Here is a 17720-nt window from a genome sequence, read left to right as displayed (position 1 = left end):
ACGATTTTTGATATTTTGAAAAAGCACTGTAAAATTATTAATGGTATAAAATGTTGCAAACAAGGATTATTTCAAAACTAAACCTGCATGTCTTTATTTATTGGTGTTGAGCATGTAGGGAAAAACATTAAAATTGTAAATAAAGTATTTTCGTAAACTTGAAGTCTCACACGACTCTTACACCAGTGCTTTTTTACGGTACATATCTGTGTTTAAAATCATGGATTAAACAATAATACTGTAGATAAAAACATATTCCTGAATAGCACAGTTCACAATGTGTTAATTATTTAAATTGTTGCATTTTAAGTGAAGTTATTAAGCCTTACTTCTGGTAGAGGGCTGGCAGGTTTAGTGAGGATGCCCCCCACATACACCACATGAGGTAAAGTAGGTCGTGGAAACTCCAGGGCCGTGTCTGTAGACAGCATCCAGAGGCTGCTTCCTTGAACCAAGTCATACGTTGACACCTCTGGCTGTATACTGTACTTCTTCATGATTCGGTCATACCTAGGCAGTACTAGAAACTGCACCCCAAAGCGCGAGACCAAGTAGATGGCCGTGTTTGTAATCCTTTGGAAAAGGTTCATGTTGTCTGTGAGAAGTGAGTTAAATTCAGGAACATATGATAAGGGAGCTGGAGCCCCTACTTCTGCTGGGTACCACAGACCTGTGCTAAAGACTGCATACCTCACCCCTAGGAGATGAGCAATGACAAAGCCACACATCTCGTTGGGGTCAACCAGGAGCAGGTCAAACTCTTCTTCCCTGAGGCGAGAAATGAGATTCTGGTTTCCAACCATTAGGTCGCAGTTCTGGGAGTAGTGCTCCAAGATATCAAAGAGTTCTAGCGCAGTCAGACGTCCTGAGAAGATGTTCTTCATCTTGGACTGTAGAAAATCATCCGCTGTGGTGCTGTTAAAGATGCCTGGGTATCGCTGAAAGCGGTAGTGATGAGATGGGGGCACCTCACGGCCCTCGGAAACAAGGAAGACAGTATCATGCCCTTCTTGGTGTAAGGCAGACGCCAGAGTCTTGAAGATGTACAGGTGGCTCTCAAACATGATAGGAGGCACAACAACAATTTTGGCAGCCCACGTCAGGCTAGCAGCAACACACCACAGTAAGGCAAAAATGGCAGGAAGCAACTTCATGGCTGAAAAATAAATACATAAACAAATATTAATGTATTTACACAAATTCCCTCTTTTAGCAATGTCACATTTTCCCCACTTCAGAATTTTTTTTTTTTTTTTTTTTTTTTTTTTTTTTTTAAATGGCATTTCACTTCCCATTCAAAAATGTAATTATGGTTAATACAGTGGTACCCATTCAAAAGTTACAAGATACCGCAACTACCCCTTCATACAGAGCCATGTAAATCTTTAACCTGCAGTCACATTCCACTAAAGGTGCACTAGAACACTTTATGTAAGGGGTGTTCTCTCGAATGGAGAACTGCTTATCAGTTGTCATGAAACTTGGTGTTAAAAATATTTATCTTAAGTTTGAGAATATCAGATTCAGGGGATAAACAGTATGGAGGGTCTGTCTGTAGAGACATACGTTTGTACATTTGTACATTGTGTACTGTATGTAGCCCTCTTGCGAATAGGTTCATACTTTGAAACCATAATTGTAATAAATTCCTCATAGGTCTAAGATCCCTAAATATATATATATGACACATGACACTATATATATATATATATATATATATATATATATATATATATATATATTATTAGATATATATATATATTATATATATATAATATATATATAGAGTCAGTGGTACAGACCTTGTAACCGTTAACACACTGTGCTTAAAGAGCAAATTTCATCTGCATAGGACAAGGGGTTCTCTAAGTATATTTAAAAAGTGTGACAGTGAAGACAGGTAATCAGACAAACCTCAAATCTCTTATTTTCTAAGTATCTTGATATTCCTGAATAGATAATAGTCCCCTCTGTAAAAATAGGTAACATATTTTAAAGACGACACAATGGTTGAGTGGGGTATTTGGGCTGAAAGGCTGAATTACACTGTCAGCTGTCACTTACCACTGCAGAAACCCATCAGAGGTAAATCAAAGAACAGATAAACATTCGGGCTCCACTCCATTTTGTTTAGGATGTCTTGCTATTTCTGAATAGGGGATGATTACCTTTTCAGGAATGTAAAGCTATTTAGTAAACAAATCTGCATTGAGTAAAACAAACAACAACTCCCACTGCGACCCCCAAGCACCACAAACCAGCAAAGGTGATCACTTTCTCCAGGGCACTATAAATAGTTGTTACATCCAATACAGTGTAAAATGTTTTAAATACTGTACATACCTTAAAATATTCAACTAGTGACATATTAGATAAGAGGATTAGATATTAACATGTAGACAAATGTAGGATGTTTTTTTAAAGGGTGGGGTGTATTGTTCACATGAGTGATTTGTTTGGCAAACATGCAAGATTGTCTTTGTTTTAAAGTTCAAATGTCAATAGCAGAGGGAACCGTTATAAAATAAAGTCTGTTTAAAACCAAATACTTAATTACTATCCTTTACAAGCCTCAAGTTGTGTGTTGTAACATTGGCTTAAATGTCAAATGTCATATTTTTAAAATTATAATATGACCCTCCCAGTCACTGCCACTAAAGCAGGAGATATCAGGTGTACCGAGAAACAGGGACTGTCACTTTTTTTGACTGTGAAATCAAGGACATGTGGTGTCCTAAACAAACTGGTCGCTTCTGTAAGTCAAGAAAGTGTGGGAATTGTTACTTATGAACCTGGATATTTTTGCTACACTGATGAGAAGATTTCTATTAAAGCAACAAAAAGTACCAACGGATTTCATGCGGTCTGGATTAGCCCCGAGACAGGTGTGGAATGTCACAGGAACCAAATGATTAAGGCAATATGGGCAGGACAGCCAGCAAGTCCTGTTCGACTACTACTACCACCCAGATGCTGGCTTGTGTCTCCAACTGAAACAGTATCCAGTGAGATTAAGTCTTGGATATCATCATTAAATAATTTTTTTGATACAAAGTAGCATATTATGACAGTGTTGTATTATACTTCAGTTAGTGTCCAGTGATTGATAATGTATAGACAATTCAGAAAAGCTTAACCTAATAGATGGCACATAAATACAAGAACAGGACAGGATCCCCAGAGTATAATTATTTGCTATCTCAAATGTGTGATTACACAATTCACATAATTGGAAAAATGGTGACTTTAAATGAAGTTCTTCAAATGTGCTGTGCATTTGGTGAACTTAAAAAGGGTCACAATCTAGATGTAAATTGGCTAGTTATGATAAAGCACTTACTCTGTGTGAGGCTAATGATTTTTTATGTACATAGATTTTCAGGTAAATGAAGAACAAGTGTTAAGGAAGATATTAACACAGATTGTTTTTGCAGTAAATGGCCTTTTTAGAGTTAAATATACTCAGTTTCTTGAAATGTTACAGTTACAGCATTAAACATAATCCGTAGTGCTAAAACAAAAATGGGGACTAGTAATAGCAGAAAGAAACAATGTTTCAACGAGAGGTCTCATCTACAGTACATCTAATGAGCACAAGTGCTTAATTAAGTGTGTTTTCTCAATACGAGCAAGCATTAATATAGCACACATTCGAGGGTCGTTTCTTAATATTTCACTTGATGTAGTTCTGCAGTTATATACAACCTTCTTGCGGTTGTACTTTTTCTGCAGACCTCTTTTTCCTAAGGCAGCCACTACAGAATTCCCAGCATCAGACTACATACACCTCTAAAATACATTAGGTTACACAAAGTCTGATTTTCTGTATTCTACTGTGGAAGGCTGCTTAAAATGCAGATCCTTTACTGTTCGGGATGTTTGCAGAGTGACACAACCCAGCGCTTTTTCATTTGTAAACAGTCATGCTTTAGGTAACACTACAAAAGTAAAAATTAGTTGTCTGCACTGCAACTTGTTTGGAAAAACAAGTCACTCCGGTTCTGCAGCAACATAATTATTGACTATGACAGTGTTGCGTTTCATGTTTTCAAATCACATAAAACAAATCACCTGTTTATTAACACATGATTAAGACTTAACATGGCACTTATTTTAAGCATATTTTTGTTTAAAAAGTCTTTATTATCCCTTTTACTTTCTTCACAATAGAGTCTGCTTCACTTCCCTCCTCCCAGCGCTATTGCAGTATTTCTTACACTCACTTGCTACGCCTGTAGCATTCCATTAAGACTGGTTATATAGCACACAAAGGTCTGAGAGAAGACTCCCTGGTGGTTTAAATGTACAACACTGATGGGGGACAGGAGCAGGAACACACATTATTACAAAGACAGGCATTTAATAGGACAAACCCATGTAAAATTAGAATCATATCCAAGAACATTATGCATAAGAGTGTTTCTCACACAGAAACCTAGTTAGATGAAGATAAAACATAGAACACTGTACTAAACAGACTGTTTAGGATAAAAGGTATCTGCCAAGTTAAAAGTTCAAATTTGCTACAAGCCTATATTACAGGTAACATTACAGGTTTGGGTAGCTATTTACCAAATCTATACTGTCTCAATAAAACAAGACCAAACAAAACAGAAAAGGTACTTATTAAGGCATGTGCTGTACAATGAATATACAGATACAGGCACAGACAGCATTATTATTGGTAGTCTAAGTAGTATAATTTTACAATAAGGATTTTATGATGCAGTCTACCCCATTTTGCAAAACTAATTTTTAGTTAGTGGCAGTATAATGTCATGATTGTACATGATTGCTGGATGAGGTATAGTCATTTTACTATTTATCTTTATATGTTGTAAAATAGCAATAGGATCTACTCTATTAGGGTTATTCAGCTAATAATAAAGAGAATACAAAGTCGCAAATGTGACACTTAGGGTTCATATTTCACAATCTGCATTTAGCAGAGCACCCACAACCACCAGTTAGTGTATACAAGTGTCATTCTGGGAAATCCAAGTGGTTATAGGGCTGTGCACAATTACCCATACTGGATTAAAGTATTACTCCCCAGATTAACTGGTTGCAAACGCTGGACAGCTAAATCTATTTCCCTTTGATCTGTTAAGTGTCCCCAGTTTATCTGTTAAGTGTAATCTAAAAACAGGATACAGATGCTGAATGTTACAGAAACACATACATGTACATACTGGAACACCCCCAGTCTTGACTCTGTAGATGGGGGAGTAGCTATCCTTATGTAAATTTACTAGTCCTAATGTGAAGTTCCTGGGTTGGAATGAACAACAGATGTTGTGGTCCCCAAAATAATAGGCTTAGATTTTATTTGTCTAGAAAATGAACACTTATAAATTTAAATTGTTTATTGTATTAAAAAACAACCCCCCCCCCCCCCCCACATTCCGAACACCAATAAAGTCTTTGACAGCATACTTCATGTAGCACATCACTGCCTCAGTAATGGAACTATCTGTAGAACTGTCCAAGATAACTGACAAATATTTAGCAGTTGCAATTCTGGTTAAGTGGGTTGGACGCTGGGTCCTCGCAATAGCGTGTATACACTCTTGGGCCTGTTTAGAATTTCTGTAGGTTTGTTTTCTCCAGTATTTTTTTTTAATACTTTTGCCTCATTCAGGTCACAACTCCATTCAAAATCATAATACGGTCATGCATGCTTTGCAAGGGCATGAGCTTTTCTAAAAAGATCTTAAAAAAATCACATGGTGTATAGTAATTTGACTTGTTTGGCAGTCTTTGCCTTCATTAGTTACACACAGTTATAACAATTATTTGAGCTTTCATGATCTTTCTACTCTATCTTAACCCTTTGCAGTCCATTTATTCTGTGGCTGTCAGGCTGGTCAGGTTCAATTAATTTTTGTGAACAAAATAAAATTTCAGGCCATGTGCTGTTTAAATTGAAATAAAGTGACTTTATTTGCTTAGAACAAGTAACAAAGCATTGCAAGTCCAAAGGGTATCCTATACAAAAACATGTTTTTTGGCTATATATATCAGACAGAAAAAATTTTGGAAAAAAAGTAACAGAATGTCACAAAAGAGTTTTTGCTTGATTATATTACCTTTAGAATAATCACACAGGTACAAAACTTTTTACAAATCAATTACACACTACTACAAACAAATAACAAATGAACTAAAAACTATTTTTCATCAATGTTATAACTATTTACACCAGGCAAGGTTTGCAAACAAAAAAGCCATTTACTGACAGAAATTATCTGTATATGTCAATACTACGGTACCTTTCAAAACAGTCACCTGGGTGTAACCCTGGCTGCCTTGAGCAGGTTTTGCAGAACCATACAGTTTCTCTCCTCCCCCCTTTTGTCTTTCTGTCACTGCAGTCTTTGGTAATTTTGGAAATGAAATGTGGCTTTCCATTCAGCCTTTATTCTCTGTCTGCTGATGAAGGAAGACCCTGTTTTCTTGAGCTAGGGTTTTGCACATCTCCCAAAAGCTGTATCAGTAAGGCTTTTCTGAAGGTTTTATGGCAAACAGGTAGCTGTCCTGATTCCACCTTTATCAAACTGAACAGGATAGCACTGTTCACAATTGCTACTTCCAGCAGCCAAAAGCACATCTTCCTCCTCCACTTCAGAGACTTTCTTGTGAAAGCACAGCTGGCACAGTAGTGATCCGCCCTGTCCACTGCACCCATCCTGCTGGTGCAATCACAGATAACTGAAGGCTTGTCCAGCTCTTCAATTGCTCCTCTCTTGATGGTGTGCTGTACCTTCTCACAGTCACTGCCATGGAAGGTGCTCAACATGAGCACTAGTCTTTTGTCCTTCCATCCTAGCACCATGACCTTCTTGTCCTTGCTGAATGAGACTGTCACGTTTTTTTTTTAGTCTGAGCCCTTGCTTCACTGGTACTGGCAATCCTCTTCTGTTGGCCATTACTGTTCCAGTAAGGTGGATATTTGTTTTTAATAGCTCCATGGCCAGGTCGTAACCTGTGTAAAATCTGTCTATAAACAAATGAAAGCCATGTCCATTTGTTGTCTGCAGCAATGTTTCACACAGATGAAGAACAATTCTTGACGAAAATGGCATGCCAGGTCTCAGCAGGGAGTCTGTTGCTGGGCTACCAAAGTAAAGAACATTACCAATTTTACAGTCAGCTAAAACAAACACACGCATCCCCCCACTTGGTAGGCTTCTGAGGATTGCAGCACATCCTTTGAAGCCAACGGTGCTCTCATCAATGCAAATGTCTCTACCTAGGATAAGCAGCTCACAGAATTTTGTGTCTATGTATACGACCACATTTCTGACCTTTTGTCCTCTGCCAAAAAAAGCAGCCTGAGGCACCTGTGTGGGGGGAGGGCAAAGGTGTAGCATCCAAAAGATTTGCAAGAAACGTGATCTCTTGAATACATCTTTGAAAAACTGCATTCTGTCGGCCCATTCCTCTGAGAAATATTCTTATGTCCATTTTTACATTCAGTCCCATATTCAGCAGAACACCAAAAAATGGCTGGTAACGTAACAGGTTTGCAGGAGTTCCACACAGAATTCCTGTTAGTTTTACACTTGCATGTCTATTGGTTTCATTTACAATTTCAGTAAACAAAGCGTTCGTAAAAAAAAAAAAAAAAAAGCTGAAAACACTCCAGTGCACCTCAAAGTAGTACTCCCTTGATATCCCTTATTTACCACAGTAAATGGGAGTTTTGTGAAAGCATCTGCACTTACCGATGCACTTCCCCATTTGCTCTCCGGCTCCATTTGCTCTTTCGACTTAAACGCAACACATGCTGTGTTAGAGCATGGTTTTCAGCAATGTCTGACACAGTCTAACATAAGACCGCAAAGGGTTAAAGGCAGATGAACCAGTCACAAATGTGCCACTCTGGCTTTTGTCATACTGGACACACACCTTGCAGTACATCTTATTTTCTGAAGGCGCAGACTTACTGCAACCATGTGTTTGCAAATCATTGTCTTTTGTTGCCTGTTTTTTTTTTTTTTTTTTTTTGGGGGGGGGGGGGGGGGTCTCAACCCTGTATAAAACTCTACATTTTGTAAAATTACTTCACACTTACTTCAAAAGATACAATACGTTATTAGTTGTATTCATCGCCGTGGGTTAAATGTAAACTTTCGGTATTATAAACTAAATCTACTTTTTAGACATCAAAACAGTATAAAAACGGCAACACAAATAGCTCTAGTGAATAGCCATTTCCTCAAATTACGTTTCTTTGAAACAGGACCATATGGAATTGTAGTTCTAATATGGTACACTAAATCTTGTAATATGAATACGTTAGTAATAAGACATAGTTAAGCAATAATTCCTTAAATTTACAGTTTTAAGTACTTTCATATTTTTACATAGATCACAGATCGAGCTACCAAATAAGCGTTCAAGCAATTGGACTTCAAAAAAAAAAAAAATACATAATTAAAAAATGAAAATGTAATTATGAGAAAATGGCAGTTTTTATACTGTTTACTGTTTCAAAAAAGTAAATTGTTTGTATTGAAGGTTTGCAGCTAAACCAAGGTGATGACTAAATTACTAGAGTAAGTACACAGACAAAATTCAGTGAAATACTGACACATACGTATATCTCAAAAGAATGCAAAATTAGGCATGACAAGGGGAAATGAAGGATAATTTCAGTTCCGAGTGACTGTTTAGTAAGCATTATGAATGTTTGTTCACCACTGCTACATCCCATTAGAAAATTTACTTTTCCTGCATTTTTTACAAAATTTCATTTAATTTTAATTTTTATTTATTTATTTTTTTAAACACAAGCCTGAGAATGTGAGAGTATATCTGTACACTTTTTTAAGCACTCGTACACAGGACTACTGAGACACAGACATCAACTAGTCCTCATCAGTTTTAATTCGCCTCAGGAGAACATTAGTTTCTAACCCCGGTATAATGCACTGTCTGTGTGATGTGGTACAAGGGTAGCCTGGATCCTTCTTTTTTTATCAGCGGTAGTGAATCCTGATTGTGTCTGTCTCAAAACAGAGGAAGGCCTCTAGGCCAAATAAAACCCCAATTCATTTTTGAACTGCTTGGTAAGTAACAAACTGGATTGAAAAAAAAAAAAAACGTCGAAATTTTTAATACCGAAGTTTTTCTTACCTTCGGTACGAAGTAAAAAATTTTGTCAATTTTGTCGATCAGCTGTACTACTATAGATATATATATATATATAGATATATATAATATATATATATATATATATATATATATATATATATATATATATATATATATATATATCGGATAAATGATCATTAATTTAAGATACCTTCATTTATCATCAACTCTCAGCTATTTGACGTTTAATCAGTTTTTAGTAAATCCAAAATGAAAAACCAAACTGCATTTGTGCAGCTAAGAAATGGGACACTCCATTATTACACACATCTTTTTAGGTGTTACTGCATCAATCGTACCAATGCATATACAATTAGAATGTAGAAAGTATAACATACTGTAAAATACTTTATTATTTTATTATATATTTTTATTTATTAATTCTCTGACTTACTATCTCTGCTGTGTTTTAGGTTCGACAAGATTCTAACCCTAGTTGACTTCAATGTACACATTGACTCGGAATCTGGCAGTGGAATTCTCAAATCTCAAATAGTAACATGACTTATTTTCTTATGTATTACATCAATTTTAGTATTACGTAAGCATTATTTTTAGCCAGTGGCACGTGATGTGAATCATAATAGTGTAATCGTTTAGTAAATGACGTGTATTCAGTTATTCAAATATATTAAAATGCCCCTCCCTAGTGCTAAGTAATGCTTATTGCAAAACTACGGAACAAATAACGTAGAGCGAATGAAACTATAAAAAACAACAAATAAACAAGATAAATCAGCTAAAGGACATACACCTACATCTGTGCTTCTCCACAGTATATTATTAGGGATTTCACAACATACTTCTCTGAATACTCAAAACAGGTTAATCTGTTTTTACTGCACACTCTTTAGAAATATATGTATTACAAATACATTATAATGTTGAAATATACACACTACATGACTGTCACTGATAAAACCACTGAAATGTCAGCACCAAGTGGAACTGTCTTTGCTTACTGATCATAGCATTGAATACCGTAGTTGGAAAGTATCATAATATAAAGGTACTTCTCTTAGTATAATTATAGTTGTGATAACCTCTCTTTGGAAATGGAATTGCTTCGGAGTTAAAACAAAATGTACAATTCTTAACTTGAAAAAGTTGTAAAAAAAAAGATTTTATTCATATTACAGGGATGAGCATTTTTTTTTATGAACAACCAGACAACAATAACTTCAAAAGCGAACTTATCTCCCACTAGATCATAACAAATTGGCTCAGATATTTTAAAATTGGGAAGGTAGGCCTAACTATAATATAATACAACTTGGGAGTGGCTCATACCTTGCAATCACACACCAAAGGTGTGAATCCTTTAACATATGGGCCAACAAAGAAAATCCATTAATGACTTTAAAATTCTTCTCCAGAAATTAAATAATAATAATTCAGTCAATACAGCTTAAATTTGCAAAGCAATGAATAATACTGAACCTGCTGTCATGCACTTTATCACAATTGTTTACTAACATTTTTTTTTTTTTTTTTTAATTAATCTTACATTTATTTTAGATTTATGATACTTTAGGTGGTATACAAACAGTATAGCCATGGGTACATTATCAAAATAATATCAACCCTGTCCTGTTAATATTTCATTTTTTGTTATTTATATACAACATTTCAGTAATATTATCAGAAATGTAGACTGATACCTCTTTGTGATCAGGTATCAGATATTCTGTGGTGCCCTTTTACAGTAACAGTTCAGCCTATTCTTCCAGATTACTACTATAATTCAAAACAAAACAGGAAAACAGGGTTACAGGGAAAGGGGTTAATTGCCGCCCCCATTTTAAAGTAGCCTAGCCGTATATGATTTTTAAGGTATTTCCTATAGTCACGGAACTGCACCACGGTGTTAGGGCACAATGCCCGTACGTAGTAAGATTCAACTGATTAGTACGCGTTATCCGAAACTTGTACAGGAAGGAGTTGTAAATTAAATGTGTATGTTCTGTACACGACTGTTGCTACTGTCTGTTGCTCGACTTACAAAGCCTGATGTATAATCAGTCAAGTTTCGCTTGCCACTTTAACATAGACTCATGCGTTAATAGTATTTTACCGTGCGACTTTATTAATTCAAATAACTATTCAAGCAGTATTTAGTATTTCAGAATAAATTTGTATGCAGACAATAATCCGTGACCAAACTTGTTTTTATTATTGCTTATTATGAGTAGCCACTCAGTGTTGTTTTTCGATGTCATTATACAACGATTGCCACGCTTTATGTTGTATTATTGGGTAATAAAATTCTGCTACAATTTTTAAACATATAACTTAGATTCTGTCAAGACAGTTTCTCTACTACCTGATGCCATTCACACGCCAGTTTACAAGCGTACAAATTCATAAAACTGGTGTATCGATTCTACTCCCGTACACAGATAAACAGACAGAGTAGTGTTTTTTTTTTTTTTTTTTTTTTTTTGTTGTTGTTTTAAGTCCACTTCAATTTCCTTACCTTGTGAGCTGACCTTATCTGGCGAATCCTGTTAACACTATTGAAATCAAGTCTCTGTAGTGTAGTGGTGAAGAAAACTCGCTGTTTTCAGCAGGCACAGCTCTCTAGAACTGCAGTTTGTGAACAAGCCAGCCTGCCTACCATGCGGAGGCGGGGCTGTGATAATAGGGAATGGCTGAGGATCGCTGTACTTGTTGCATAAACATTACCTGATTCACAGTAAACATTATGTGTCACCACTCTATTTGTGGTAATTAAGATATGAGCTGTATGCATGTCTGTTTCCTATTAAAAATAATTCAGGGTTTTATTAGGGGTGCAGTATGTGGCAAAAGTAACACAATATACGACATAAGTTAAACTAATATGTTAAATAAAATAATATCCTGCAAAGTGGCATACTGTCTTTATGACCTGCAGAGGATTGAACAATGTAAATTAGAAGGATGGCTCTGGGACATTGGTTTCCAACCGTTTTCAATGTAGGGACCACCTTTTGGATTTGCCACACAACCACATTTTGAAACACTTTTTTTTTTTTTATGCGTATATGTATAAGTACATATAGAAAGTTAATTATTTATATAACGCTCCTAACTATAATGAGATTTCTGGGCTTGAACATTTGATACAAGTTCATCAAGCAGTGGTGTCATTTTGCGCATTCAAAGGTTGCATTCACACTGGGTTTGTTTCAACAACACCCCCACTCGAATTTCTGTTGAACTGTTCTTGTGCAGCTCTTGTGTCCAGTTCTTGCCAGTTCATCCATCATAAATGATTGTGTGACCAAAGCGATTTAGCATAGTAACCACTTGTTTACATTAGGGTCATATTTTTTCCGGCCTTCAGTCGTCATCTGCAGGAATTTATAGAGCCTGTCTGGTGTCACTTTGGCTGCTTCATGTGAACTTATCAAATCTGCCTGAGGTGACCATATGTATAAGATTCTGCATGCGTGTATGTCTTGACACAGAATTTAAGCAGCTTGGAATAAGATGTAGCTTCTGAAACTGACATTTTGTTCAGTTTGCTCAATCACTGAAAACCAAGTATCTTCATCTACTTCGTGGCTAAGACTGTAGTATAACAGAAATGTTTTATTATTCTTGCAATGAAATGTTGCTGCTGTATACAAGTTCAGGTTTGTTTGCCTGAAACTGGCTTTGAAACACTGTTTCTAGAAGGCACTTCTTAAGTTTCGGTACATTTCTGGTGCAGGGACATTGTTTACAACATGAAGTTGTCTGTAAATGTTTAAAAGTGAAGACATGTCAAAAGCCTTACATTGTACAAAAAGCTGTGAATCAATGTTTTGCATAAGTGTGTTAAATGCTGTTTCATACACTGAGTCATTGTCCTCTGCTCTGTGTTCTTCCTTCTTCATGTTGTCTTTGCTTGTGTATGCACTGCAGCATGAATTGTGGTATTTTGCATCTGATGAAATTAGATCAGAATCTGTGATACGTATGCAAAAAGTCTTGTCATGATTACATATTGCTCCATTCCTCATTGTCTTCTCTGCACTGTGTCCTAATTTGAAAAAGTTTATTATCACCCTTGTGTTTGGTCTTCTGGTAAAATAGACACTTGTCTCAGTCAACTGCAGCTACGTGACAGCGTGTCTTTAACTTTCCCTGAAAGACACTCTAGGGGCATTCGGATTTGGTGCTTTCCATAGGACCTTTAACAAATCTTTTTAGATTAGTTTTACTGTACGTCTGAAAAAGAGGAGGCAAAACAGCTCCTCAACATCTACATGCTACATCATTCTCCACCATGAAATGTACTGTATCCACTGTATGATATTAATTTGTGACCAAAAGTGGGTGTAAATCAGTTTTAGAACATACAGATGCTTAGTATAAACAGATGGTATTGCTTGAAAATTAAGTGCCCATTAAGAATAAAAATGATCACAGTTCTAACCCTTAGTATGTAAGAAATAACCCATGACATTCCCTGGGTGCGTTGTCATACCACACACGCTGGAGTGGGTTATTTATAAAATGGCTACATTAAAAAAAAAAAAAAAAAAAAAAAAAAAATTAATTACACAAACTAGCTTTTTTAAGGAAAAAAAATACATGTATTATGTATCCTTCCACTTAGCAAAAAAAAAAAAAAGTCCCTGAATGTATATATTTTGTACTTTTTTATTTGCCATAAACATTATATTGAACAATGTCATTTACAATAAAATTTTTCAAGATAAAATGGCATTTGGGAATTAAAAGCAGACTGTTCCCTCATCTGAGGGAGGATTCATGGAACAGCTAAACACTGCACTGACACTTGACATTGAGGGAAGAGCTTCCAAGTGTTTTTTTGTGTAGGAAACCATCCTACTCAGGTTTGGCAGTCTTCTGGAGAAGCTGACCAATAATTTCAGAGACTGTTTTCACACCGGTAACCGGCATAATTTCCCTAGATTGCAAACCAGCATTATGTGGACTAAACGACTTCTGTGTCAGTTTGCACAGTCCTTCCTGTCCACAGCGAGCACAATAGAATTCTATGCCTAACCTGACCTTGTTTATAAGCCCAACGGTTGTGTCAGAAGAGAGCAGGAGAGATTTTAATTTTGTTTTAAATATATTTCTGAAATCAGAGGATAGTGGTGGGATGTATCTGTTATATCTAATTTAAACAATGCATACTCACTAGTCAGTTTTATAAGGCGACATTTAGTTTAATTGTACATATTACATGCTGAGAAACTGTTTTTTTTGGGTGGCTTTTAAATAACATGTTACTGCTACTGCTTACCTCAGAGTTTTCCTTGTTCTGTTCTCTGACTAATTACCACAGTATATTTGTTAATTTTTCTGTAATTCTTAGTGACAGAGATGAAAAAAAAACAAACAGATTGTTGAGTGATTTAAATGCTGTTTCAGTTGTATTTTGACATTTTTCCTACAGAAACACTGTTTAGATCATTGTTACTAGTAAGGCGTAGTAATATTAATAGATCAGGTAAGTAAGTTGTTCTATGATGTCATAGCTGTGCGGTAAGACAATTCTTCTTATTATTAATTCTTATGATGTCTTGACAAACGACCACTCGGAAATGTTTACACCCACCCTAGAATGAAAGTCAAGAACCTTATCTTTCCATACCGTTTTTTATAAATTTGTAGAGAGGGTGCAACGGGATTGAAAATAGAGCCCCATTTCGTGAACTGGCACCTGAACTATTAAAAATTAAACACTGGTTAAATTTATTGCAGATCACAACAACTCATTATGTTCTTTATATTGTCATCTAGTTAACACATGTTAAATGTACAAAAAGACAAGATTTAAAAAATAGGTCAGCTATTTAAACATATGGTAACCTGACTCAATTTACATATAAAAAGCCACAATACCAAGACGAGGTGGGTGGGTTTAGAAAAATACAAATAAAACAACACAAATACAACTTTAAAAACACAAATACAAATAATAATAATAATAATAATAATAATAATAATAATAATAATAATAATAATAATAATAATAATAATAAAAAACAGAAATACAAATACAAAAAATACAAATAGAAATTGAAAAACACAAATATAAATCCACTCCCCCAGATACCCCGGGCAGTCTTTACCTGTTTCTGGAGAATTTGAAGCTGTTTAGAAAGCGTTAGTTGTCTTTAGTAACCTAGTTTGCTGTGGTATATTTTTGTGTGTTATTGGTATCAAAACGGTAAGATGACAGTTAAATTTGGCCAGGGGTCCCCCCTTGACTTGCGGAGAACCTTCCTCGTGGAGGACAAAGCCAGTATCGGCTGGGATTTTAAGGCTGGGAAGTGAGCTTCATTTACCTCCAAGAGGGAAACCGTTGCAGAGGAGGACGCAGTTGCAGAGGTGGAATAGCTGAATAGAAGTGGAAAGTGTAGTGGGAGAGGAGTGGAGGAAAACAAAAAAAACGCAAGACAGAGCAAACTGAAAACTTTTCCAAAATTCAAATAGAGCTTTACAGCTGTGCTACAATGTGCAAAAACATTTAATAATTCACGTGAGATAAACTTGAAATATCTTAGTTGCCACAGAATTTTACTGCCAAAAATATTATTTTTCGCACATATCTACAAACGGTACCTGTGATCGTATTCGTATACGTATCGTTATGAAATGTTCGGTTTTGTGGTTACCAGTCTAATTAGAATTAACCTATTCAATCTTTTCAGTAAAGACGCTGGGAAGAATAAAGTCCTTTGGTTAAAAGTAATGTACCTGCACATACGCTTGTTTAATTGTATGCATCACAGAGATAACAATTATACAATTTGAAAAATAAAACCGCAACACTATTTTCATCCCCCTGATTTCTTTGAGGTGCTTCTCCAGGCAATTTACCTGGATTTGGCAAAACATATTTGTATGCCATTCTTGGTGGGCTTGTTAGACATATACTGCCTAAAGGTACAGCGTCCTTTGAAGGGAACAAGATGTTCATCCACTGTAACATTTGGTCCTGGGTTGTAAAGCAAAGGTAGAATGTTCTACCCGTTTATCCCACACGTCCCTAACAACAGCTAATTTGTCTCTTTCATCACAGTTGGCTCTGGAATTACGATTATCAAAGCAAATCACTGAACCAATGACGTGAAATGTTTTCAATGACATAGTGACTGGAAGTATAGTCTACAAGTCTCTGAATACCACACATTAGGAGTTGCTTCTCCTTTGGATCTGTACACTCCAGCTAACAAAAGTAACCCAATGTATGCATGCATATCAACAGGATCAAGCTCTTTCCACTTTGCACCAAGCACACGCCTGCCTTCCAAGTTGGTCATTCCCTGTATTATATTTTTTTATTGCTGGTAGAATGATAAGATCCTCATGCATGTAACAGCATACCTAGTCGGCACAATAACAATTTTGAATGACATTGGAATTTGACAGCCGACCTTGATTCATAAATGAAGATGCTCTCAATCTTTTATTTCCAACTTTTGACTGGAATGTTTCATCCACTTTAGAAGAAACTGACTGGTGGGGAAAGTTTGATTTCCCACCTCTTCCATTTGATGTTGAAGGAGAAACCATGGCAGATTCAGTGTGAGCATCTTCAGACTCATCAGGGGATGATTCATGGTAATCAGGATCATCATCATCATTGTCTTCAGTTTCTGACAGTTCCTCTTCCACTGTCTCTGTCCAGCCCTGCTAAAATGTCTTTGTCTGATAACCATTAGTAACTGCTCATTTTTAACCTCTATCAGAAAGATGATGTTACTTAAAGAAACAAACTGAGCCTCTATATAAACTCTATATAAACCTTGTTTATAAAAATCTCTCCACACAGGTACAGCACTACCATAATAATAATAATAATAATAATAATAATAATAATAATAATAATAATAATAATAATAATATTAAATAGAACTGCCAGGCAGTTTTACGGCTCCAAAGCCCCAGTATCAGTACATGTCTAAGCGTGTTTAGTTCTCAATGTGCCAAGTTTAAAATCAGCAACTTCAGCTGTTCCACAGAAGAAGATTTTGAAAGTTTTTTTTTAAATTTTTTTTCAAAAATGCATCAGGCAGCCATCTTGTTTAAGGCAAGTTTCTTAAAAGTCAGTGGTATTGCTACGGTGTCAAGGATGAAGTTTCAAGTTAATTCACTTGTCAACTAAGGCCGTTTTAAATTTCAGATGTAAACATAAACCTGGAGGCCATCTTGTTTTATAAAACATAACCATTTTGACATATTTGTGTTCCATTGTTACTGGGACATTAACTACCAAGTTTGGAGTTTTTTGGTCAAACTGTGTTCAAATATCAGCTGTTTGCTGTTAAAGGCGCGTTTCGCTAAAGTTTGTGGCAGTCATTTCGACATTAAAATTTATCGCAGAAACTTCTGCTTCGCCAACTTGGTGTGGATTTGGATGCTGATGATATATGTGTCAGATCAATGGCTTCACCGGTTCCCAAGAAGAAGATTTCGAAAGGTTTCTAATAAAATGCGTCAAATGGCCATTTTCATTTTGGTGAACACCATTTTTTTAAAAGTCAGTTGTATTGATACAGTATCTGGGAAGATGCTTGTGAAGTTTGGAGTTAGTCAATAAATCGTTTGTC

General features: G+C 35.9%; 1 protein-coding gene across 1 annotated transcript in view; it reads right to left on the bottom strand.

The window, feature by feature from the left end:
- LOC121295410 (2-hydroxyacylsphingosine 1-beta-galactosyltransferase-like) overlaps nucleotides 1–11765 on the bottom strand; it is a 29913-nt gene extending 18148 nt beyond the window's left edge. The window contains exons 1-2 of the mRNA XM_041219986.1: nucleotides 11636–11765; nucleotides 330–1156 (exon numbers count right to left, since the gene is read on the bottom strand). Coding sequence (XP_041075920.1) covers nucleotides 330–1154 — 825 coding nt within the window. The 5' untranslated portion in view covers nucleotides 1155–1156; nucleotides 11636–11765. The remainder of the gene's footprint in view (nucleotides 1–329; nucleotides 1157–11635) is intronic.
- Between the last annotated feature and the right edge of the window lie 5955 nt (nucleotides 11766–17720).

Source organism: Polyodon spathula, chromosome 2, assembly GCF_017654505.1.
Source record: "Polyodon spathula isolate WHYD16114869_AA chromosome 2, ASM1765450v1, whole genome shotgun sequence".
Lineage (NCBI taxonomy): Eukaryota > Metazoa > Chordata > Actinopteri > Acipenseriformes > Polyodontidae > Polyodon > Polyodon spathula.
This window is presented reverse-complemented; position numbering and strand designations above follow the sequence as displayed.